The sequence below is a fragment of the Macaca mulatta genome, chromosome 6 (genome assembly GCF_049350105.2).
Source record: "Macaca mulatta isolate MMU2019108-1 chromosome 6, T2T-MMU8v2.0, whole genome shotgun sequence".
Taxonomy (NCBI): Eukaryota; Metazoa; Chordata; class Mammalia; order Primates; family Cercopithecidae; genus Macaca; species Macaca mulatta.
The window spans coordinates 41,753,347-41,779,457 of record NC_133411.1 but is presented as its reverse complement, the minus strand read 5'-3'; the positions used below and the strand labels follow the sequence as shown (position 1 = coordinate 41,779,457).

The following is a 26,111-nucleotide window of genomic DNA, read 5'->3' as shown; positions in this document are numbered from 1 at the left end:
GGTTTTTTTTGGGGGTAAAGTTTTTAATTACAAATTCAGTTTTAAAAATAGCTATTGTGTAAATATTATTAATTATATCACATTTGATAGTGTAGTTTGATTAAATCAGGATCCAAAAAAGTCCATTCATTGCATCTATTGCTATGTCTTTTCATCCTTTATAATCTATGACTTACCCCTCCTCTTTTTTTTTTTTTTTCCAGCTCATCTTTAAAGGAACTGGCTCATTTGTCTTTAGAATTTTCCACGTTTTCTATTTTGCCTATGGCATTGTACCTGGTGTCATTACTGCTTTTTCTGTTCCTATATTTCCTCTTCATTGGACTTAGATCTAGAGGTTTGATCAGATTCATTCAGTTTTTTTGGCAAGAATACATCATGGGTGGCTGTGGGTACATCACTAGAAGTTAAATATTTCTTGCCATCTGTTTCTCTTTGTAACGTCAGAGCTATTGACTATGATTGTCTAGATCCATTATTTCATTAGTGGCTACAAACTGGTGATAATTCTGTTACTCTTTTGGTACTAGAAAACTTTAAAGAAAAACTTTCCCTCGTCGACTATTTTCTTATGCTGGAAAGACTACAGAGTAAAGGCTGTTTATATAATAAAGGCTTTGTTCTTTGTCTTCTTACCACTTTTCAAAATAATTAGTTGGCTCCCTAGAATCCTCCAAAGGTGACCAATGAGGTGTTTTGTTTTGTTGTATCATTATAAAGTGATGCATTGAGACATAATTGATATGTTTCAATCTCTGCAGTTACTGTTTTCATTGATGGCATATACATCCTGGACTTTAGCAGATAATACTAAATTCATTTTTCAAAGTGGTTGTATCAGTTTAATACTCCCAAGAACAGTATATTTTTTGAAGCATACTTGGTATTTTCATACTTTACTTATTTTGCAAATATGATTGGAGTATAAGGGTGTATTATTGTGGTTTCACTGCTATTTCTTAATTTTAAAAAATTTAGGACATTAAGTACTGACATTGTACTATAGATGAGTAAAACTTAGCTGTCTTGTATTTTCCCAAGATATTTACTACTTCTTTCTTAATTCTCAGTATAATTATAATTTAGGTTTCAATCTACATTTATGATGATGATGATGATTATTATTATTATTACATTTTAGAGACAGAGTCTTGGTCTGTTGCCCAGGCTGGAGTCCAGTGATACCATCTTAGCTTACTGTAACCTCAAATTCACGGCTCAATAGATCTGCCTGCCTCAGTCTCCCAAGTAGCTAGGACTACAGCAAGCACGTGCCACCATGCCTGGATAATTTTTCTTTTTTTTCTTTTTTTTTTTTGTAGACAGGATCTCTCACTGTGTTGCCCAGACTGGTCTTGAACTCCGCAAGTGAGACCATGTGGTATTTGGTTTTCTGTTTCTGAGTTAGTTCACTTAGGACAATGGTCTCTAGTTCCATTTGTGCTGCTGCAGAGAACATGATTTCATTCTTTTTTATGGCTGCCCAAGAGGAGTTTGTGCAAGCAATCCTGTCTCATCCTCCCAAAGCTTTAGGATTACAGGTGTGAGCCGCTGTACCTGACCGTATATTCATTATTTGATATGAGTATAATCATTACACATAATTTAGTTCACTTTGTATATTATGTTTATTTTACCTTTCTTCCACCTCTGTTTGTTTTTCATGGAGTCAATAATTGCCTTTTTTAATTCATTAGTTTCCTATGTATATATATATTACTAATTTTTCTAATAGAACTATAATGCTACCCTCAATTTTGCCAAACATCAAATAATCTATTAATTTTCCTTCTTTTTCTTTTTTCTTTTTTGTTTGCTTGTTTTGTTTTGTTTTGAGACAGAATTTTACTCTCTGCCCAGGCTAGAGTGCAATGGTGCGATCTCGGCTCACCCTGTAACCTCCGCCTCCGGGGTTCAAGCAATTCTCCTGCCTCAGCCTCCCAAGTAGCTGGGATTACAGGCATGCGCCACCACGTTTGGCTAATTTTGTATTTTTAGTAGAGACAGGGTTTCTCCATGTTGGTCAGGCTGGTCTTGAACTCCCGAACTCAGGTGATCCACCTGCCTCGGCCTCCCAAAGTGCTGGGATTACAGGGGTGAGCCACTGTGCCTGGCCTTTCTTTCTTTCTTTCCTTCCTTTACTTTCTTTTCTTTCTTTCCTTCTTTCTTTCCTTTCTTTCTACCGTGGGGACATCAGAGAGCCTTCCCTCCTGCCTCAGTCTGGTTTCACTGTGCTCTGCCTATTGCAGAGCTGTTGCGTTGGGTTCTTGTTCATTGTTCTTGGAATTCTTTTTCTCCTCCTTTGTATTAAATCCCGTTTCAACCTTTCTCAAGAAAGAGAAATACTTACCTAATACTTACCTAATTGATTTTTCCATGTCCCTTTTGTATTTATTGCCCCTAAGAGAAAACTTGTGGAGAGGACTAGCTATGGTTTGGGAAAGAACTCTTGAATTCTGTGGTCCCTTGGTCAAAGTACCATTTTATTTTTTATTTTATCATTTTATTTTAGATTCGGGGGGTATGTGTGTTTGTTTGTTAAATGGGTATATTGCATACTGGTGGGGATTGGGCTTCAAGTGTACCCAATACCCAAATAGTGAACATAGTACCCAGTAGGTTATTCTTCACCCCTTGCTCTCCCCCACCTCCCCACTTTTGGAGTCCCCAGCATCTACTAGTTCCATCTTTATGACCATGTGTACCCATTGTATAGCTCTCATTTATAAGTGAGAACATGCAGTGTTTGCTTCTCTGTTTCTGAGTTAGTTCACTTAGGACAATGGTCTTCACCTTCATTCGTGTTGGCTCAAAGGACATGGACATGATTTCTTTCTTTTTTATGGCTGCACAAAGTACCATTTTTTTCTTTTTTTCAGATGGAGTCTCATTCCGTCGCCCAGGCTGGAGTGCAGAGGCCGATACTGGCTCATGTGATTCTGGGTTCAAGTGATTCTCCTGCCTCAGCCTCCTGAGTAGCTGGCTGCATGCCACCATGCCTGGTTAATTTTTGTATTTTTCTTTTTTTTGAGACAGAGTCTCACTGTATCGCCCAGGCTAGAGTGCAGTTGTGCAGTCTTGGCTCACTGCAACCCCTGCTTCCAGGGTTTAAACGATTCTCTTGCCTCAGCCTCCCAAGTAGCTGGACTACAGGCACCCACCATCATGCCTGGCTAATTTTTATATTTTTAGTGGAGATGGGGTTTCATTATATTGGCCAGGCTGGTCTTGAACTCCTGACCTCGTGATCTGCCTGCCTCAGCCTCCCAAAGTGCTGGGATTACAGGCGTGAGCCACCACGCTCAGCCGATTTTTGTATTTTTAACAGAGACAGAGTTTCACCATGTTGGCCATCCTGGTCTTGAACTCTTGACCTCAAGTGATCCACTTGCCTTGGCCTCCCAAAGTGTTGGGATTGCAGGTGTGAGCCCCTGCACCTGGCCTAAGGTACCATTTTAATAGTCCTGCAAATCTATCTTTTCTAACATACTTGATTTAATTGGTTAGATTGTCTCAAAGATTACAATATGGTGTTAAAATTACCTTCTTGTCTGTTATATCCTTTTGAGATGTTAGGACTTAATAGTAGCCGATAAAGAATCAGAACTTTCCTGTGTAGAAAATTCGAAGTTCTCTAAATGGTCTGGAACAAGTGTCCCATAGCAAGAAATAAAAAATAATCTTTGCATTGCATAGCTGTTAAATCTTATAAATAAATATGGAATAGATGATGGAGCAGTGCCGAAATTCATTTTTCTTGGTTGCTAGTTTAAGAATAAATCAGGCTCAACAATGAAAAAGACACTTGCCCCCCAAAAATCATTTGTTGAAGCCCTAACCCCCATTGTGACTATATTTGGAGAGAGGGCCTTTAAGGGACGAATTAAGGTTAAATGAGGTCATAAAGATGGGGCCCTAATCCAGTATGACTGGTGTCCTTATAAGGAGAGAGGCATTGGGGATGTGCTTACCTGGAGAAACGGCTATCTGAGGACACAGAAAGAAGGGAGCCATCTGCAAGCCAAGGAGAGGGGGCTCAAGAGAAACCAACTCTGCTGACACCTTGGTCTTGGACTTTCACCCTCCACAACTGTGAGAAAATAAGTTTCTGTTGTGTAAGCCACCCATCTATAGTATTTTATGGCAGCCTTAGCTGACTAATGCAGATACATAACTCACTCAAAAAATGAACAAAATTTGCATTTAAAAATGTAAAAAGGCCCGGACATGGTGGTTCTTGCCTGCAACCCTAGCATTTTGGGAGGCTGAGGTGGGCAGACTGCTGGAAGCCAGGAGTTTGAGACCAACCATGGCCAACATGGCATGACATGTCTCTCCTAAAAATACAAAATTTAGCCGGGCATGGTGGTGCACGCCTGTAATCCCAGCTAGTCAAGAGGCTGAGGCATGAGAATTGCTTGAACCCGGGAGGTGGAGGTTGCAGTGAGCCGAGATTGTGCCAATGCACTCCAGTCTGGCTGACAGAGCAAGACTCTGTCTCAAAAATAAATAAATAAATAAATAAATAAATAAATGGCAGTTAAAAAAACTGCAAAATGTAAAATATGCTAATTTTAGTAATAATTATTTGAGTCCTTTATATGTCGCAAGCTAGGCATAATACTGTCTCAATCCATCACCCATACAAACTGGAGGCTTTGAGTAAAGTGTCATTCTCTACTAAGTGTATCCAAGGCTTTGTACTTTTCTTGCAACATTTCTTTAAAATTATTTCCCAATAAATTTAAAAAATATATAAAAAAGGATATAGATGATGACCTGAAACAACAAACCCCCACCCCACAAGTTTTCCCAAATTGAGGATATGCAACTCAGATTGAATGTGTATATTTATTATAACCTCCAAAATAATTTCACTTGGTACAACTGCTTCTTAAAATCATATCAATATCAGGCTCAGAATTTAATTACAACCAAGCAATTCACAAAAACACTTTGAGCAACAAAACATGCTTAATATTTCTTTGAGAAAGATCCTTCAAATACGTGTACAGCATCACTGGGAGTTACACAAAACTGTTACAAGGTGACCATTAAGTGCCCCAAATCTGCACTTCTGATATATATGAATGGCTAATGTAACCACATTTGGGAATCTTTACATCTCAAAATAAAGCTCTTTCTGATGCAACTTGCCATCCTTTAAAATTTTAAAGGATGTTCTTGGTAATTCCTTAGGAAAGTAAAACTACACACACTTTCAGAGAAACAATAAGCTGCTTAGATTTTTAAAATTTTTTCTATTATACACTTTAATTATGGGTTATTTATTAAAGACTTTAAAAAATTTATGTTATGTTTTAAAAAGTACCAATTAGTGAGGGAAAAAGTTGAAAACATTTACCAGCATGTTAGGTTCTCCTGAAATCACAGTTTTCTGGATAAATAAATGTAATATCACTAAATAATTTTCACTATGTATTTTATACATAGCCTGGAAAGAATAACATTTTGGACTGTAATTTTCACATCTTAAATAGTATTTTTTTCTTTATCCCTTTGATAATACTAAACTCTTTCTCCTAAAAATTTATATCTATTTTATAGATATCAATCTTACTATGAATTTTCAACTTTGACTAGAACTTGTTTATGAAAAATATCTAACATCTGCAACTTCAGCTGGTTATACTGGAAGGAGAGGGCTTGCGATAATTTTATTATACCTTGTATTAACAATAAACCTTCTCACAGAGAAGAAAATACTTTAAATACCTTAAATCATATGTACAACAATAAAAATTCACATTTCATGCTTTAGTGAGACACTTAAATCATCCATAAGGCAGTCCTCATAGTTTACTGGAATAGAGCCTTTCTAATATCTGGGCCTCTGCTGTGTGCCAAATACGACGAAGCTCTGGATGTTAGGAAAGCCGCCAAACTTCTGCCATCCTCCTATCAAGTAGAAAAACTGATAGTAGGTCTTCCCAGCCATCAAGTTGTGACCACAATCCTCTGTCATAGTGGGGTATTAACCGACGTGCTGCAGGCCTCAGGACCCATGTGAGTCAACTCGATTGTTTGCAAAGTGCTCAAAAGCCAGGATGTTCTCTAATGCGAGTTGTAGGATGATGATAGCCCTTCTGAGCACAGCTAAATGTGACATGTATGTGTCTATTGCACAGGATTTTATAAGGGTCCAGAAACAGTACTGTATTTCTTTCCTTACCTATTATATACATTTTTCTGATAAGTTCAGTGTTTCACTGGGAAATGTGACTTGCAGGGAGCTCCCCTTAGGGGCAGGCCCAGCCCTGCCGCTCCCACCAACCTCGTCCACCAGTAAGACACTCTCTGAGTCCTGACCCTGTGAAGAGTCTGAGGTCTCTGATATTCGCAAAGTCCTCAGCGAGGTGGTGTCTTTCTGGGCCAGGCCCATGCCAGGAACACCTGGAAGCAAATTCCTGCCTCCAAGGCCATTTTCACTGAGGTCAGGCAGTGAGAGGTCTGGCAGGAGGGTCTGAGATGTACTGCTGATCTCCTTCAGCTCCCGGGAGAAGAAGGAGCGAGAGTGGCCCGACATGGCAGAAGATGTCCTTCGACTGTCTGAGCAGTGCTGTCCGGAGCGCTCTCTGCGGGATCCGCCAATGCGGCAGAAGAGGCATTTGATCTTCTCTATTGCTTTACTGAGCACTGTCTTTCTCAGGAGGATATATATCCAGGGGTCTAGGATGGGGTTCACAGAAGCAATTCGGATGGCCTGCAAATCTGGATTTTTACTGACTTCTCGCTCCAAACTTGGCTGATATAACTGGTTGACGAATACTCGCACCTGCATAAGTGAGATCCGCACATTTAGATTTCATCATTCATCAACTGGGAAAATATATAAATGCTATGTCTACCTTAGCAATATTAAGAACCTGCCTTCATTTCTCAAGTTCCAGGAAAAGAGGAAGCTACATAACAAGCCTCAGAAAAACCAGTCATGGGCTGGGTATGGTGGCTCACACCTGTAATCCCAGCACTTTGGGAGGCCGAGGTGGGTGAATCACTTGAGGTCAGCAGTTCCAGACCAACTTTTCCAACATGGCGAAACCCCATCTCTACTAAAAATACAAACATTAGGCTGGGTGCGGTGGCTCACGGCTGTAATCCCAGCATTTTGGTAGGCTGAGGTGGGCGGATCACAAGGTCAAGAGATTGAGACCATCCTGGCCAACATGGTGAAACTCCATCTCTACTAAAACCATAAAATTTAGCTGGGTATGGTGGCATGTGCCTGTAGTCCCAGCTACTCAGGAGGCTGAGGCAGGAGAATCGTTTGAACCCAGGAGGCGGAGGTTGTAGTGAGCTGAGATCACGCCACTGCACTCCAGCCTGGCAACAGAGTGAGACTCCATCTCAAAAAAATAAAAACAAAACAAAAATTAGCCAGGTGTGGTGGCACATGCCTATAATCCCAGCTACTCAGGAGGCTGAGGCAGGAGAATCGCTTGAACCCGGTGGGGGGGGGCAGAGGTTGCAGTGAGCTGAGATGGCGCCACTGCACTCCAGCCAAGGCCACAGATCTAGAATCTGTTTCAAAAAAAAAAAAAAAAAAGAAAGAAAGAAAAGAAAAAGAAAAAGAAAAAGAAAAACCAGTCACTGGAAAAATGCAATTAATATGTTCTGAGTTAGTATGGCTTTAATATTTTTGTAACTATCTTATGATTATCTTCCCTAGAGCAAAGACAGTATACAAAAATGCAATGTGAGTGCAGGTCACATATGTATAAAGTGTTCTTGAGAAACATTTTATTAACTTCATTTCTGCGAGTGCTTTTAAGTTTTTGTAACTCTAATGAAGTAATTTTTTTCCCCCAAAAGCTACTGATTTCTCTTATTCCAGCTGTCATTTTACATAATTTAAAGGGAACTCATTTTATAAGTCAATTAACCATCTAATCATCAGAATAAGGCCAGATTCTTTTATTTTAGTCTAGAAAGAATATGCTGAAAAGTTTTACACCAACAGCAGGATCTCCTGTCACCCAGAATGACCACAGAATAGTTTTCATTTTCTCTATGACTCTGTTCCCCAGTTATAGTAATCACGATGGATGAGTAGGAATTTGCTAAATTTAGAAGGAAGGACATCACATTTCAAATAGACGTAGCTCCATGTGCAAAGTCATGGAAGGATGAAATGATATGTCAACATCTGGGAACTTCAAATGATTCAGCGAATGGAGCATGAATTTGTGTAAACTTACATGATCATTTTATTCCTTAGAGGAAAATGCATTTGTTAAATGTACATGTATATATATTTTTTGAGACCGGGTCTCACTTTGTCGCCCAGGCTGGAGTGCAGTGGTATAATCATTGCTCACTGCAGCCTTGAGCTCCTAGGCTCCAGCAATCCTCCTGCCGTAGCCTCCTGAGTAGCCAGGACTACAGGTGTGTGCCACCGTGCCTAGCTAACTTATTATTTTTGTAGAGATGAGGTCTTTCTATGTTGCCCAGGCTAGTCTCGAACTCTTGAGCTCAAGTGATCTGCACGCCGCAGTCTCCCAAAGTGCTAAGATTACAGGAGTGAGCCACCATGCTCAGCCTCAAATTCACTCTCAAAGTATTATGATTTTTTTTTTGCCTAGATATTACTTCTAATTCCACTGGGATCATTTATATAAAAATCTCATCTGCAATTCATATAGAAATAGTAGGAGTAATTCATATAGAAATAGAAATAGTAGTATCGAAATAAAAATAATTGCCATCTATCTTTAGTAATTATTTACTAATTATTTCTTGCCTTTAGTAATTATTTTAGGTTAGGGAGAAGAGGTTGAGTCTCACAGTCAAGGAAGATACATAAAAACCACAAAAAGGAGCAAGAAGAACTCACAAAAGCATAGCTGGAGCCGTTTAACTAGGGGCAAATATCTCTAACAAGACTTGAGGACATTGCTGCCTTACTATATACAGCATAACAATGAATGACTCATGGTACATGAATCACCTAGAACAGGGATAGTTTAGTTGAGGCTGGTGCCAGTTCACAATGGAAAAGGCGATTCATTGACCATTTGCATGTGTTCTTTTGGCACTTACTAGATGTAACAATATTTGGGTCGGGATATTTCAGAAAGATTTTCAACAATTTGGATAAAAGAAGGAAGTTTAAAATATTTGAAGAAATACATTTCATTAACCTGCAAAATTAAACTTATATTAAATTTATTCCAGAACAATACTGGATCAGTAACGTAGAACTGCATTTCTATTTCTTCCTTAACTGGAATTTAGATCTTAATTAGCTATAGGTCTCTGATCCTCTATCAAAAGATTTTTGTTCATTTCATTTGTTGTTGTTTTGTTTTGAGAACTTACACTTATTGCAAAATCTGACCTAAACTTATTTTGGCAGCAAAAACTGAACTGAACAGACTGTGAAGCCATTTAGTTCAATTTATTCCACTTAGAGTGAATATTCCTATGTTCTGGTCCAGGAGTACTGTTCCAATTCTGATGAGAATATTACATATTTTGCAATATATTATTGATTACTTCTCTAAAAGCCAAGAAATTCTAAATTCTGAAACTCATCTGCCCCTAAATATTTCGGATATGGGATTATGGGCTTGTAAATCTCAGAGAATAAAATAGTCAAAGCCTCTAGCCAAGATGAAATTAATATCTTGATATTTGGAAGACAGCTAAATCAAGAATGAACTGGAATGAACATCAGTATGTAATATCGCCTCTTAAAATACTTTTAGAAACTATGCTGGGATAAATGATAGTAACAAGGCAAAGCATACTTGATTTAAAAAAAATCTTTACTAGTAGTAAAATAAAAATAAAATAAAAAATAATAAAAAATATTTTACTAGTAAAATAAAGCATCTTGGTTTCTTGCTTCCATAAGCTTTGTGGTCTTCAGCTATGTCTGGAAACTCAGCAGTTCCCTCAACTGTACAGGCCTTTTCTCAGATGAGGTATTTGTTACTGAGACCCAGAGCTTTTGAGGAACTTAGGATGTCCCCCGCCCTGTTGGTGGCAATCTGGTCTGGACCTCCATGTTGCCTTTTCTGTTCTACCAGTCTGGCTTTCTGTTTAATCATTATTTCTTGGCAATGGAGTTATTGGTAAAAAGCATGAGGTCTACATTTTATTCACATCACGTACTATGTTCCTAAGGGTAGAAGAAATGATGGATTTAAATCTGTTAGTATCAAGTCCTGTGTGTGGTCTCTGGAAAAGACCTACGGCCGGGTTTATGTGAACTTGAGCCTTCAAGCCTCCAGGTGGCAGTGTTGCTCCACTCGAGAGTTTCTGATCCTCCCTCCCTAATAAGCACTGTGTAAAGCCATCTCTGAGACTCGCAGAACAGAATTTTGGTTAAGTCTCAACCTGACGTTTCTGAGATTTTTGACACTGAAAATGTTTTATTGCTGGTTGCTTCTCCTGCGACAACCTCAAAGGAAACATGGCTACTACTGAAAGGAAGAAACATTTTGAACAGTTAAAATGCAATTTGTAGCCATTCAAAGAAGTATATTAGGAGTTAGCATTTTAAAATTTCTGTGGCCTTTTAGAAAGGTCGGAATGTTGTAAAACAATAATAGGTTGTCATAATCAAAGGTGATGAGAGGCAAGGAAAGAATCATTTCTGTGCCTCATCTTATCTACAGCAGCAATGGATTTTGACTAGCATAGGAGGGAAAGGAGGCTATATTAAAAGTATATTAAAATTATGGAAATGGGGGAGGAAAAGTTTACAATTAGTCCAGGCCACTGAACCTGGTCATTCAATGTCTTTTCAATAAAGGGGAATTCACAGGGTAGCAAAAGTATGAGTTTAAAGAGCAAAAGTTCAAATTTGGGTAAAAACATCCTCAAAAGTTGGTCAAACTGGGAAGAATCAATATGAGTTTTACTTTGCAACATATCTCAGTTGAGACTTACTTCAAGTAGGGAAAGAAAAAAGACAAAACAAACAAAAACTCCACGCATCTTGCAATGTTTGAAAACATATAGCAACCTCTGCTTCACTTTAAATGGGCTACTTGACTTGCTGTTTCCAAGAGGGCAGCGACAACCGCAGTTGAGATGGGAACATCTGGAGTAGTGCTTCAATGTCTTGTGAGCGGGTGAAAGCACTTTTCGGAATTCTTGTCTAACAGGCCCTATACGTTACACGACTAAACAAGTTCAGGCAGTTTTCAGTGTTGGAGGAGTGTGTTGCTGATAAAAAACCTCTGAGTCAGGACGGAAAAAAATCATTAAAAAACTCACTGAATACGGCCGGGCGCGATGGCTCACGCCTGTAATCCCAGCACTTTGGGAGGCCGAGGCAGGCGGATCACCTGACATCGGGAGTTTGAGACCAGCCTGACCAACATGGAGAAACCCTGTCTCTACTAAAAATAGAAAATTAGCCGAGCATGGTGGTGCATGCCTATAATCCCAGCTACTTGGAAGGCTGAGGCAGGAGAATCGCTTGAACCCGGGAGGCGGAAGTTGTGGTGAGCTGAGATTGTGCCATTGCACTCCAGCCTGGGCAACAAGAGGGAAACTCTGTCTCAAAACAAAAACAAAAACAAAAAAACTCACTGAATACTAATGACATATCTCCTTTCTTCCAATTTTAAGTATTTTTCTTAGTAGCTGCTAATGTGTATATGTGGTTTGTTGTTCATATTGGCATATTACAGTATTCTAAATTATTTTATTTTAGAAAGAGTCTCACTGTGTCACCCAGGCTGGAGTGCTGTGATACAAACATGGTCATTGCAGCCTCAACCTCCTGGACTCAAGCAATCCTCTAGCCTCAACCTTCCAAGTAGCTGGGAAACAGGCACATGCCAACACACCAAGCTACATTTTAAAAATTATGTTATTCACACCTTTTTAGGATGATTAGAGATTAGGGTTCAGGAGCAGTGGAACATAACTTGCAGAAAATGCAATCAGTTCAGAAGAAGACGTGGTGACAAGAAAGCTGTAAGGAGGCTATATGCTATAGAGATAGATGCCCAAGCTTTGGAAGCAAACAAGCCTCTGTTCAAATCCTGGCTCCACTCCTTATAACATAGGTACAAATGATCAAAGTGCTTAGCACAGCGCAGCGCCTATCATAGAACAGGTATGTTGGCTCTCATTACGTTTTTTGAACCCATATGTGGAAGCTTGCCCAGTGTGGAATATATCAATAATTTGAAAACTGTAGCTTAGAGGTAGCTTTGGGATACAGTTAATAATATGACATCAAAAACATGTACTTCCTACTTAATAATCTGTTTGCAGGGAATGTTGAAGAAAGAATGTTGAATTCTTGATTAGACAGATTTAGTAATCGACTGTCAAAACAGTAGTAATGCTTTCCAGTAAGTGACAAGATCTGTAGCTGGATTTGAATGTGTGTGCTACTTGTTCTGTTCCAAGCACATAAAAGGAATTATCTGTATGTGCTCAGTTATCCCACTGCCTTGTGAAGAGTCCAAAATTGACACAGCTGTTACTAGAAGTTCTTATCACTTTCTTTTTTTCAAGTAAAGAATAGTGGAAAGAATTCTTGACTGGGTGGTGTGTAGGAGAGCTTGGTTCTTGTTCCTTCTAGGCCACTAACTGGCCATTTGTAGAAGGCAAGTTAAATCTCTACAGGCTTTATAGGTCAACCTCTACACTGAATGTTTCTTTTTTGTTTTGTTTTGTTTTTTAAGCTCTCACATTGAATATTCTAATAAGAGACTACAAGAATCACTTCAGCGCTGAGAAAAAAAAAAAAACTTGTTAGGAGATATTCAATACAAACAAATTGACAGGTCAGCAAAGCATGGTGAAATGAGCATTAGATGAGGACTCACCTATAGCTACCCTGTAAGTTGCAGAATGATATAAATTCTTCATTTGCAGCTGGGAAAACTGAGGTGTAGAGAGAGTGAAAATACTGGTCAGCCCTACTTTCTCCTTAGAGCTTTTCAAGATTCAAATGAAATGCTAGATGTGGAAATAACTTACTTTTATGGAACTCAATAGTCTTCAAGTTACTACTACTGGGTCTACAATTTCATGTTATGACTTAAAACTTGCTTCTGGGCATTGCCATTTTTTAAACTTAGCCAAATTTATTTGAACAAATCCAGTCTTTTAGATTCTGTTGTAGTCATACCCAAATGTATGGCATTTCTCTTGTATGTGTAGATATGCTTCACACTCATCTGACATCCCATCAGTTGTTTTATGACTCCACTTCCAGTTTGCCTACAGTAAACAAAAGTATATCTATTTACAAAGTTTTCATCTGTCCTTATAAACTTTTGCTGATCAAATGCTGGTGAAAGCTTTATAGAGACGACGAGTTTACAGTAAGGAACCAAGTAAACACTCACAGGAAGTATTTTCCTAAGAATCTAAGTTTTACTTCACCAAGGCAGAAGATTAATCAAATTAGCCATTCTGCCCCTAGCTGAGATAAATATTTGTTACTTCAGAGTTAAAAAATAAAAGAAACAAGTAAGCAATAAATACAGTTTTGGGTTGCTTGTGTATGGGGGAAAATGCCCTTCCAAACCCTATAGTAACTGTTTAGCCCTGAGGCAAAATATTTGATTATAATAATCATCTTAATATTCATTAGTAACTGAAAAATTAGGCACTAGAAATTCATCTAGCTACAGCATTTAGCACCAGGACCTTAAGGGACTGTCTTGCTTGCATATTTCTAAAGAATGCAGTCCTTTTTGTTTATCTGAAATGTAGACTCTCACTTCTTGTTCTCACAAAAATTTGGAAGTTCTCACTTCCAAAATTCTCCTGTATTTTAAAAAACCCTGAGACTGGTTATAAATAGAAGAAAGGACAAAATGACAAGAACCACCTACCCATTACAATATCTTGTCATGTGATGTTCCTTGTAGATCATACTTACACCTTCTCTGATCATTCATTATGACCCAGTTCAAAGAATTCTGAAGGTTCAGCACAGTTCCTTATATCCACAACTAATTTCCCAACCTTTCTCAAATTTCCACTCCAATCTTAGCTCTATTTATGAAACATGTATATTTTGGATAGCAAATTAAATTTTATTTTTTATACTAAACTCAATACCAACCCCCTCTAAGAGCTGTAGTTCTTTCTTCCCTGGTGTCCAAGAGGCAAAACCTTGGCTGCTTTTCAATGGCTGCTTGTTTTCCTTATGTATTATATCAAGCTTTCTGAAATTCCAAGTAAGCTATATTTGCTTTGTTAGCCTTTCCAAAGCATTTAAAATAATTCCAACGCTTTGATTTTCCTTAAATGGGATTAGCAACCACTTGATTTGATAAAATTAGATGCTTCATTAGTTTCTTTGGAACTGAAGATAGGCTCATCTGCTTTCAATATCAGAGAGTTCTGAGCTTTAATCTTAATTTATAATATGAATATGAAAACATGAAAAAAGAAAGTTGTAAAAGGAAGCCAAGGAAAACTGTATTTGCAGAAGGGTTTTCGATTAGTTCAGTAATTGCTGAATTGTGGGGGGGTGGGGGGGTAGTATAACGAACCCATCATTTATCACTGATTTTTAAACCGATTCTGAAATTAGATTTTAGTACCCAAAACTAAGGGCGACAAACTGATGCCACTGCTATTTGTAGGATTCCTTATTTCTCAAAAAGCTACATAAATACTTGACTAATGGGATTACTTCTTAATTGAGCTAGTTTCAATTTTCAGGTTAAGATTACTTAAAATTTACATCATGTTACTAACATTATACAGGTGAACAGTATTTCTTGTTAGTTAAAATGTGGTTAATCTGCAAACCACAAATACAGCTCCTATAATTTCTCGCCTCTAGGTCCTCAAATAATTTTATGGCTTTGTGTAAGGGCCCTGAATCTTAGGTCCAGGTCTACCACTTCAGCCCACGAGGTGAATTAAGCCTTGTATGTCTTTCTAGATGTTAGAAGAAAATAATTCATCCGTGGCTGTGCAGAAATCCATAGCTTTACAGGCTTACTTCCAACCAAAACACATATAAAGTATGTGCATGTTGCTAACCTTCTAGCTCTAATTCCTCTGTCCCTTTAAGTGGATGTTCTGAGAATAACAACCATTCACTTTGTCATTTACTGTTCTGTAAAACACAAGGCAGAGGCCCAGGAACAGGGGCCCCATCAGGAGCAGAGTTGTTTTTGTCCAAAATCTCACTTTATTCTAGGTTGCCATTACAGACAATAAAATGTATTTATGTGGCTCAAGTGTGACTTAACTCTGTAAATTATATTGGGTCCTGGAATGGCTTAAAGGCTCTTATGGCCAATTATATTTATTACTGTTTATACAAATTGGTAAGAAGCTACTGTATTCTGGCTCTCAGCCCCCTCTAAGTTCCTTCCATTTACAGTCACTTTTATCAGAGATATAATATTTCTACACCAAAGATCCCTGGACAGTATTAATAAGGAAAAGGAAGGAATAATAGCCTATTACATTTTATTTTCTCTTGTTCCCAATAAGCATAAGAAAAAGCAGTTATCTCTTTTTGAGTTGGTAGTTTAGAATTTCCAGGAATGTGGGGTTTTGGAAGATGGAAGAACTCATAACTAGTTGCTTTCAAGAGAAACTCTAGATAAAGTATTGCATTCTTCTGCCCATCTGCTTCTGGTGCATTCCATTTTAGTCAGAGGCAAAGTAAAGAACTAGGTAGGGTTTGAGCCTTTCTGTTTATCATATTTTAAAAGTTAATCCAAAGGCAATTCTTAAAAGATGAACTAAAAATGAAGTGTACCAAAACTCCAACCCACGCTTTACAAAGGCCAAAATGAGAAATGTTCTAGGAGGGAGACGTGATGTAATAACACAATGAGCTGGGTCTGGCCTCAGACGGGCCAAAGGTCCATTACAAGCTGTAGAGCTTTGGCTTGAAGAAACGAAGACAGCCATCTCTAAATCTCGGTTTCTCTAAAATGGTACTGTTTCTTGCACAGTTGTAGAGAATTCAAATCCCATACCCCATGTATACCAGCTTTTCCATAATTAGTCACCCTGAGAAACTTTGCTTTCCTGGCCTACACAGAATGAAAGAAACTGAGTCTGGACCCTGCCCCGTGTATGAATTAGAATTTGTGTGCTTTAAGCTGCCCTCCCAGGGCACACCATGGTAGAGCAGGGAGCCTAGCTTGACTCTGTAGGTTTGGCTGGATTATTTTAAGCATATCATTCACTCCCTCAGTGAAGTGAGGGAGTTAGACTAAAACACCTCTTGATATCTCTTCTAGCTTTAAAATTCTACGCAATCCACCGGGGGGGAAAAAGTCAAAAAAACTTGCATAAATCAAAACACCAAAAACCCCACTTTCCTTAGAAATGGTTTACAACGAACAGATCACCATCCCTGACGTTTCAGCTTCTGCAGTTCACAGTTCACAGTACGGAGGAGTGGGCTAAGTTACGCTACAGCAGCTTCCCCTCCACATCTAACAGAGGGGGTGGGGGTTTTCTTGGAAGACTCGGCCAATGTCAGGCAGCGAGGGGTAAGGGCTGTCCCGGTAGAGAAAAAAACCCAGGCTTTCGGGAACATAAACTGGGGGATGTGGGGGCAAAACACCTGCTAAATCTCATTAGGACTGGGACTTCAAAGAGGGTTGGGCCCGCTCTGAGAAAGTGTGGGAATCCCAGCCCCGACCTAAAGGAGACACGTTCACTGCCAAAGACTGAGAGGGAAAGCGGGGAGCGGGGAACGGAGGAGGGAGGTGGATGCGAGAAAAGGGCCGGGTGGGGCCCCAGCCCTGGTCACTCACCACGAGCGGGATGGAGCAGATGAGCACCACCAGGGAGGTGGCAATGAGTAAGATGACCATCTGGATCTCGGCGCCCGCGATGCGGCGGAAACTCCGGCGGCGGCGAAAGTCGCTGAGGCGCGGCAAGCCTGGGGAGGCGGCGGGGTGGCCCCGGGAGACAACCGAGGTCACGGCTGTCGCGGCCGCATGGTGCTGCTCGGTGCCCAGCGAGGTGCGGCGCATGAACTGGCGGTGCATGCGGAGCAGCGCGCCGCACACAAGCACGTTGCAGAGGACGGTGGCGAGAATGAGGAAGGAGCTGAAGCCCGCGTACATGTAGGAGTAGGCAGCGTGCGCCGTCACGTTGGTGGTCCAGTCGATGAAGCACCAGGTGTCTGGGTACTGCAGCCGCGAGCTACCGAGGCCCATGTTGGGCAGCGCGCAGAAGAGCACGTTGGACGCATAGACTGCAAAGAGCGTGAGGCCCGCCAACCGCTTGTCCACGTAGTGGCTGTAGAAATAGGCGTGGTTGATGGCCAGGTAGCGCTCGACACTCATGGCGCAGATGATGCTAAGGCCGGACAGGCTGAAGAAGAGCAGAATGAAGGTGCTGTACTCGCACAGCGGCTGGCCCCCGGGCCATTGGCCCTTCATGTACGTGGCGATGGTCACCGGGCTCACCAGCAAAGTGCCCAACAGGTCGGTGACAGCCAGCCCACATACCAGCGTGTAGAAGGTTGTCTCCTTCTGCTCCTTGCGCGACTTGCACAGCACCACGATGGCCACCAGGTTGCCCACCACCCCGAAGATGAACATCACCGCCGGGATGGTCACTGGGCTGTTCAGCCGGTCGGGGCTCAAGGAGGTGGACGCATTGACCCCGGGAGTGGACATGATAGTGGCTGGCGGTGCGCAGCCTTGGAGTGCAAGGCTGGGTCTGGGGATGGTAGAAGAGAGACAAAGCTGCCGTGAGCGGAAATTACCACTTGTAAGGTGTTAGACGCGCGCCCAAGAAACGATACACTGATAAGCCAAGGGGAGCAACTCGATCCTACTTTCTGGATTGTAGCCACTTACCAACTGCGGCCACCAAAATCTCTAGGCTCCTGATACGTCCTGCCAGCAGCACACTCTTGCTGACATTAATATTTATAAACTGCTTCTCCCATTCCTCTTCCTCCCCTCAACCCAACTCACTCCATTGCCAAGATGAATAAGAGCCATCTCAAGGGAAAAGTAGCTCCCTATTGCTATTCCCGATAGATTCTGAGTCAATGAAATTCTCACTGAAAACAAGTTACAAAAGCAATTTGGAGAGCGCGCTCTTCCCTTCTTGGCTCTCTTCGGCGAGCGCCGCATCTCCGCGTTCCCTACCCGTTGACCCCAACGCCAGCCCAACGCCATCTCACCTGTAGCAGCAGCAGCGGCGGCAGCCTCGCGAGCCCCCAGGGTCAGCTCTCAGATGTCCTGGCCCGCCTCCAACCTGCTTTCACCTTGTCCCGCTCAGTCTGGAAATTGCCAAACCTTCGGCTTCTCAGAGCCGGTCTCAGTGGCTGCCGATTTTTGGACACTGAGGTCAGAGTTGCCAGCTTTCAAAAACTTGGGAAACAAGAGGGGCAGCTGGATGGGTCAGTGAAGAATGGTGCTGGATTTCTTGTTCGCTATTTTTTTTTTTTTCCTTCAAAGACGAGTCCCAGCTTCGCAGTGCCCGCTGGTCTCGTCCGCTGGAGGACAGCGTTCAGGTGTGAGGCCACGCGCGCAGGTGGCGCGGAGCCTCGGTCCCCAGTTCTGGCCGCCCTCCGCCCCAGTCACGGGCAGCTCGGGCAGCTACCGGAGTTTGCGGCTGCCGCTGAGGCCGCTCCTGGCTACCTGGGGGCGGCTCGGGGTCCACTCTGCCCGAGGCGCTGGCCTGGGGCTGTTCATCTTCCTCTCGGGCTGCCGCGCTTGGAGCTCCGCTCTCGCCTTTCCACCCTCTGTACAAACTTTTCTCCTCCTCCAAGTTTCCCTGGCGGAGGCGGAGGCAAACCGTGCGCTGCCCGGACGCCCATTGGCCGGATTGGAAGGGGGCGGAGCGCGTCCTCCCTGGGCGCCGCTGGGGAGCCCGGCGGGGGGCGGTGTTCGGGCTGGGGCGGGGCTGGGCTGCGTGGGGCGGGGCGGCTTCCGTGGTTTTCCCGCCCCCTGAGCTGCGGAGTGGGAGCCGGGAGGAGACCCTGGGAAGCCCCGGTGCTTTCCCCGGCAACCGCTTAGCCGCTCCTGAACTCGGCTTCCAGTGGGGCTACCACTGAAACCAGCGACCCTTTCCGCCTTGCTGCCTGCCGCTTGGAGTGGACTATTTCTTGAACCTCCTGCCCGCGGGCCGCAACATCTAGGTCGTGGAAGAGAGGGCAGTTGCTTTAGCATTCTACCTAGGGTTGGCCGAGAAAGGAGGAGAAATGGGGTGTCTGTGTGCGCTAGCGCGTGCGCCCCTGGGTTAGACTTGGGTGCGCCCAGCGGACGTGGTAGGTGGGTGAGTGGGTACCAGGTTGGGCGGGGAAATAACGAAGAATCCATCCTCTCACCATAAAAGGAGTTGGAGTAATTTGGCAGTGACCGGGCTGCGGGCTGCGCTTGGTAGGGCACCCCAGGCGAAAAAGGAAAAAAAAAAAAAAAAAAGAAAGAGGAGGAGACAGTGACTGCAGCCTCTCCCGGCGCAGGTGGCAGAACCTTGCAGCTTTCGAGAGGTGGAGCCTTGGTGGGGTTGGGAGGACTGCCTAACTGCGATCTTTTTCTCCATTCTCTTTCCGGGGAACTTCTCCGCCCTGAAAGGGTAGAGTGAACTTCATGCCTTCGGCCGTGTTATACTCCTTAGACCCCATTCACCATAAATCCTTTGAAAGACTAGTGGAGGGTGAGAAGGGGGTTTGAAAGTCACTGGGGTAAAGGAATTCTCCAAGCACCACCTCATGATTAATTTTTGGAAAAGCCTGTTTGCGCGGCCCTTACAATTAGTTTGACTTGTCTAATGGTGAAGTTTTTCTCTGTACTCCTTCTACTCTGTTTTCTAAAACTAGAACTAAAAACTTAAAAAATTGTAAAACTTCATGGTGTAATTAAAATCCCTTTACCATTTTTTTTTTAAAGTAAGATTGTGTGGCCCTATTGCACAATTTAAATTCCTGGAGAAACCTCTTCCCATCTGCAGTGTACAAGCATTTTAACGTATGTCTCCTCACATGGTAAGTACATAACTGGATTCTTTTATATGATAAGCAGGTACCCATTTCTTAAATGTTATTTCTTGAATGAACAAACCTCCTAACTGGTTCTTCAGTTGGTCTCAGCAGCACATGGGTAATAGGAGAAACTAAGAGGACTTTCCGATTTCAAGTAATTACAGGTCATAAAATATCCAGAATCATATTTACTTGCATAAGGCACTATATGGATATATTAAAATAGAATTGTTCTGTTTATACTATTAATAATATCAGAAGGAAAAATACATATTTGTTAGCCAGTATTAAAAAGATTGATGGTGATTGGTCATTTTCTTAGAATCTTCTTTAATCAGCACTCTAACTACTTCTGTTGTTGATGCTTCCTTTGAACAGTAACCTCTAGGACTGTGTCAGCACAGAAAACAAATCAACATTAGAGAAAAGGAAACTGCACACTCTGCGCCGTTCCTCACTAACCACATTGCTTTGCTATCACTCTTGTCAGTTGCTTGTCAGTAAATATATGGAGGGGAGGCTGGGAAGTTCCTTATACTCACTTTCTGCTAATACAAATATATTTTTTTCAGTTTTCTTTCCATATGAAGCTTGTAAAAGAGACAACAATTGGTTGCTATTTATTAATTTAAGTATGATGAAGAATATATTACATATAAAAACAGATGCTGCTGAGATAATTAATAACTGTTACAGGTATTAGCATGTCATTGACAAACCAGACTTGTTATCAATTGAGCTATTCTTCTTACTAGTCCTTTGAATTTTCTTTCTACAGTAGCTTTAGGAAGAAGAAAAGTAAATAACCTAATACTCAATACTAAAACATTGTAATGAGGTTTATCTGTAGTCTCTTTTGTTATGTGATTCTTAAAACTTAAATGTAGCTTTCAAAAGTAGAAGTTGAAAGTTTCGGTAACAAATTATTTTATTTTCTTAGTTTGAAAAACTAGGACAGTAGAATTCAGTTTCTCTCACACTCTGCCAGGAATTTGCATTGCAAAAGGAAAGGAAGAATTGCCATAATTATGTGGGCAATTCTTGTCATTTTTTTTCAATGAAAAGATTTTTATTCTAAGCACTTTTAAAATTCTCCCTCGCAGTTTCTGCCACAATCCCTGCTTCTCTATGCTGGAAGACCCCAGTTCAGTTCTTTAAAACTGTCGTTAAATAGCTCTGAAGGTTTGACCTACTCCAGGAATTGTCTGATCAGTTTGATTGCTCTGTTCTAGCTAATTATTTGACTACTTTTTTGAGTAAACATATTCAGGTGGGAACCCATTTGTAAACAAAGGCTGCTTGGGAGCTAGTAATCACTTTTAGTTTTCCTTGGATCAAAGGAAATATGGGACAGACAGGACCTGGGCTCAGCCAGCAGGAGTGGGGTGAGAAAGGGGATCATTTCCAGGAGGAAGGCAGCAGGATGAGTCAGATCTGGCCTGGATCCCTTCCTGAGCCACAGCTGGCAGGATCTTAGAGCATTCCTGAAGCACTAATATTCATGTAGCAAAGCCTGGGCAAATTGTGTTTGCTTTTGTCTTTCATGACAGGCCATGCAGAGACTCAAAACAGTGTGAAAGGCATCTATCAGGTACAAATAACAAAGTACCCTTGGACACATTTACCCTCTACAGGCTCATCCAGTTGGTTCAGTGGATTACAAACATGGCATTCACCTAACCCTAAGATGACTGCCCTCCCTTTTTAGTGGTACATTTCAAATGTGTGGCCTCTTAATTATTTTCATTTTCTAAGCATGATTTTCATTTTATGCTGAGTCCAATGCCTGGAGCTGACACCTATCAGTGGTGTGATTAACTCTCCAGCATCTTCATGTGGCGATAAACTACTGCTGTGGAGGCTGGCCACTACCTACTGATTGCTTCAGGCTGCCCTGACAGCCTGCTCTGACAATTACACTCCTCAAAGTAATAGCTTCCTGTTCTTTTATTCTGCTGTCTCCCCTTTTTTCCCTCCAGTTTCACTACACCCCCATGTGGATTGGACCAATGGGCAAAGAAAGGAGATTATATACCTGCAGTGGCCCTCCCCCCCTTTTTTTTGAGATGGAGTCTCACTCTGTCACCCAGGCTGGAGTGCAGTGGTGCGACTTGGCTCACTGCAACCTCTGCCTCCTGGATTCAAGCAATTCTCCTGCCTCAGCCTCCTGAGTAGCTGAGATTACAGGCATGCGCCACCATGCCTGGCTAATTTTGTAATTTTAGTGGAGATGGAGTTTCACCATATTGGCCAGGCTTGTCTCGAACTCCTGACTTCGTGATCTACCCCCGCTTCGGCTTCCCAAAATGCTGGGATTACAGGCATGAGCCACCATGCCCGGAGTGGCCTACTTTTGAAGATACAAGTGGAGAAATAAAGTCTTACTAGTTCAGGAGTCTCCGTACAGGAGGAAGGACCTTCTGATTATATTTCAGTTTCTTCTCATACCCAAATTGCTGTATGTTTTAGCAATGTGGAGGATGCACAGAAACTTCCTAGCTTAATCAACAACAGCAGCATCACCTGTAGCTCATGTTAGTTTATCACTTTCCATAGCACTTTGACACTGGTGTTCACATGCGCTTTTATTAGCAGCCCCCTGAGGAGGTTAGGTAGGTGTGACAGAGACTGCTGTGTTTCACCAAATCTTGTTTCCATTTCTTCTGGAACACATAGCTTGGTATTATTTCCCAAACTGACTTCCTGTGGTGAGGTGCAGCTCATGTGACTGAATTCTCGCCAATGGAATAGAGGTAGAATTGATGTATGCCACTTCCAGGCTTGGTCCCTAAAAGACCCTGGTCCTCTGTGCTATCTTTCGTCCTCTGCCAACATAGTACAGGTCCCGGGTATAAGGCAGAGCCACTAGATAGAAGGTGACCTGGCCTCTGAATGCCTATATGGATCTCATTCAAATCCCAGCAGCCCTCACTGGATGATGAAGTGAATGAGAAATAATCTACTGAGATTTGGGGGGCCCCTTGTTTCAACAATTAGCCTATGTTGACTAATTTAGTACGGTTGATGTCATCTTCCTTCAGTGAGTGAGAATGTGGGCACAGAGATTCTACGTGGCTTGCTCAGAGTAACAAATTAGTAAGAATAGCTGAAATTTATCCAGTGCTCAGCCTATGTGAGACATCATGCTAACTGCAACATGCACATGCTGTCGAATTCTCACAGCAAACCTATGAGGAAGGTACTAGGCAGTCAGATGCCCCTTTCACAGATGAGCAAACCAAAGTTTGGGTAATGAATGCTGGGAGCGTGTTTTTTTTGTTTGTTTTATTCTTTTGTTTTTGTTTTTTTTTTGGCAGGGTCCCATTCTGTCACCCTGTCACCCAGGCTGGAGTGCAGCGGGGCGATCTTGGCTCACTGCAACCTCCACCTCCTGGGCTCCAGTGATCCTCAGCCTCCCAAGTAAGCCAGGACTACAGGCAGGTGCCACTATGCCTGGCTAATTTTTGTATTTTTTGTGGAGATAGGGTTACCCCATGTTGCTCAGGCTGGTCTCGAACTCCTGAGCTCAAGAGATCCACACGCCTCCACCTCACAAAGTGATGGGATTACAGGCATTAGCCACCACACCCAGACCAGGTGTTGTCAGTTTTGAAAGGCTGCCCAGCAGCTGAACTCCTTTTCTGTTAGTAAGAATCTTCCATTGCATAATATTATTTGGAGGCAAGACCTGGCCTGCCATGAGAGAAGCTAAATGGGCTGGATTTTCTCCTTCCATCCCCTGCCAGGGCTTGAGCATATGACCTTTGCTTGGCTTATCAGATACCACTGTTTAGAAATTTAATCTTGAAGGAGTGGCACAAAGACATAAGAGCAATTTCAGAAGTCATTCACAGCAGCAGTTTGTTTGGGGCTCGTGGTGTCAAGGGTCCTGTAGTGATAATGGCTGTTGGTTGAGGCATGCTAACTACTTGGTTAGGATGGTGCAACCTTGGCTGAATTTCCTGCTGGCAGCCTTCCTGTTGACTCTTTGTGTAATTGGTTGTCTTTCCAATAAATTACTTTCCTACTTATATTGACCATGCTCAGTTTCTGTTGCTTGCAAATAATAAGCCTACCCAAGACAGAAAAATTGAGTAAACTCTCTAAGATCACAGTTCTGATAAATGGTAGAGCAAGGATTTTAATCTAGGTCTCCTTGATCCCCAAACGTGTACCCCTAACCTCTATGTATCTTAACGTAAACTCGACCTCAAACCACATAACTCTTAGTCCTCTTTTTTCTCCCTCATTGCCTTTGGGATAGAGATAATCTGGGTTCAAGGCCATAGTAGGTAAGTTGCCTAAGGCTTAATAAAAAGGAGTTTTCATTAAATGGATCATTTCAAAGATTAAGTAATATAATACAAATAAGGTGTCTGGTACATATTAAAACGTTAAAAATATTAGCCTATTATTAGTTATGTTTTCAAAATTCACTTCTAATGATTGTGTAGTTTTTGGCCATAATGTATTTAGAGGGCATTGTGATAAATTGAATATATATAACTTTGATGGAACTGATTTTTGCCTGGGCCTAACCCCAAATATCCAAAGACTGGTTGTGTACGTAACCACAAAGAAGGAATTAAGATAATTATTTAGATAACTTAGACAACCCCTCCCTTCCTTTTGATGAGAAGGAAAGAATTACTTTCAGTGAGATGATTTCTATTGCCTACTTACACTGCATAAATTCAGTAAGATTATTGCTTAGGGGCACATTTAGTATTGACTATGTAATTACAGTGTAGCTGTTACGGAGGAAAATTAGTGAATTTTACCCCAGACACAGAATTCACCTGGTTTTCTCCCAGAATATGTTTCTAATTTTTAATTTTGAGATGTCTGTAAGAAAAACGGAGGCACATTTATTTGGAGAGATGAATGCGAATCTGCCTGGAAACAAGGAATGAGTATGATGGCATTAAGCGGGTGGGGTGGGGTTGGGGGTGGGAGGGAGAGTTGAGAGAAGGACTTTTTCAGTTAAAGTGGAAAGAAAAAGAACAAATGTCTTTGTAAGCAAAGATGTATTCAGGAAGGAAGCTGCTCTTTGACAAAGGACTCAGGTTGCCTTGTCAGAGACTATAGCTACGGAGTCCATTTCCCTGGCATCAGCTCATCTTGAGCACAACTGGGACCCTGTCTTGCAAAGACTGCCAGTGCTCTAGCACAATCCTTGGCACAGCAAGAGTGGCATGAGCATTCAAGAAATTAACCCCTTGATCTTTGTGATCCATACAAGTTCCATTTTGCAGCTAGTCTCAAACAATCTCTTTGCTTATAATACCTATATACATGTAGATACACACCTAACCTGAAGACGCATGGGCACATGTCACTGCCCTCACCCCACCAATAAACATGTTCCTCATGCATTTTCAGACATAGTTCTCTCCAGTTGACCTAGAACACAGAGAAGCGTGATGTTTTCATTCTCCAGTGAGCAGGGGGCATTTGCCTGGTATACTCATTGTGCTTGAGCTGGCCAACCACAGAAATTTCTTCCTTTCTTCTTTCCATTCATTCATCCATTCAACAAGTGTTTATGGAGAGCCGACTGCATATAACTCTGTGCTAGCCTCTGAGTTCGCTCACTGAATAAAATAAATAGTCCCTGCCCTCATATAGCATACTGTGCAGTAGGGGAAAGCTTTCAGTCCAGAAATGGAAACAGACATTGAATGTACAAATAAACACACACAAACATACATTTACACACTCTGATCAATGCCGTGAAAGAAAAGAACAGGACAGATTGCCTTTAGATTTGAGATCAGGAATGGACATTCTGAGGAAGTGGCACATTCTGAAGAAGGGTATTGTTTGTTTCTCTTCAAAATACCTCTCTTGTTAACAACAAGAATAGTTTCTCTTCCACCCCAAGACCAGGAAGCAGTAAGCACTTTCTGGCTCCAGGCCTCATATCTACTCTGATGCCTCAGAGAAGACGGTGGAGATCCTTCAGACTAAGAACTGGAGCCCAGAACGTTTTTGGGAATTCAGAGAGTGCATCTTGAGGAAACTAGGAACTGGATATGTGTGAGTGAGAAGCTTTGAAATATAGGAAACTATTCAAGTTTGAAAAGAGGAACTTATGACTCAAGAGAATCTGTCACTTAACTGTGTTGCCTAGTGAACTCCTGCAACAGAAGTCCAAATCTCTTAACTGGTGGGGAGG

The 26,111-nt window shown here is 41.8% G+C and overlaps 2 protein-coding genes across 3 annotated transcripts in view; one reads left to right on the top strand and one right to left on the bottom strand.

Moving 5' to 3' along the window:
• Window positions 1–4,837: 4,837 nt before the first annotated feature.
• On the bottom strand, window positions 4,838–19,016 carry PTGER4 (prostaglandin E receptor 4). 2 transcript variants are annotated; one of them, XM_078003809.1, is made up of 4 exons: window positions 18,131–19,016; window positions 16,743–17,658; window positions 13,124–13,215; window positions 4,838–6,796 (listed from the first exon to the last, which is right to left on the bottom strand). In XM_078003809.1, the coding sequence occupies exons 2-4, from the start codon at window positions 17,613–17,615 to the stop codon at window positions 6,703–6,705; spliced, it is 1,059 nt and encodes a 352-aa protein (XP_077859935.1). In that variant the 5' UTR covers window positions 17,616–17,658; window positions 18,131–19,016; the 3' UTR covers window positions 4,838–6,702.
• Window positions 17,614–26,111, top strand: part of LOC144341268 (uncharacterized) — a 44,679-nt gene continuing 36,181 nt past the window's right edge. The window contains exons 1-3 of the mRNA XM_078004355.1: window positions 17,614–17,689; window positions 18,019–19,608; window positions 19,842–19,936. Coding sequence (XP_077860481.1) covers window positions 17,614–17,689; window positions 18,019–18,968 — 1,026 coding nt within the window. The 3' untranslated portion in view covers window positions 18,969–19,608; window positions 19,842–19,936. The remainder of the gene's footprint in view (window positions 17,690–18,018; window positions 19,609–19,841; window positions 19,937–26,111) is intronic.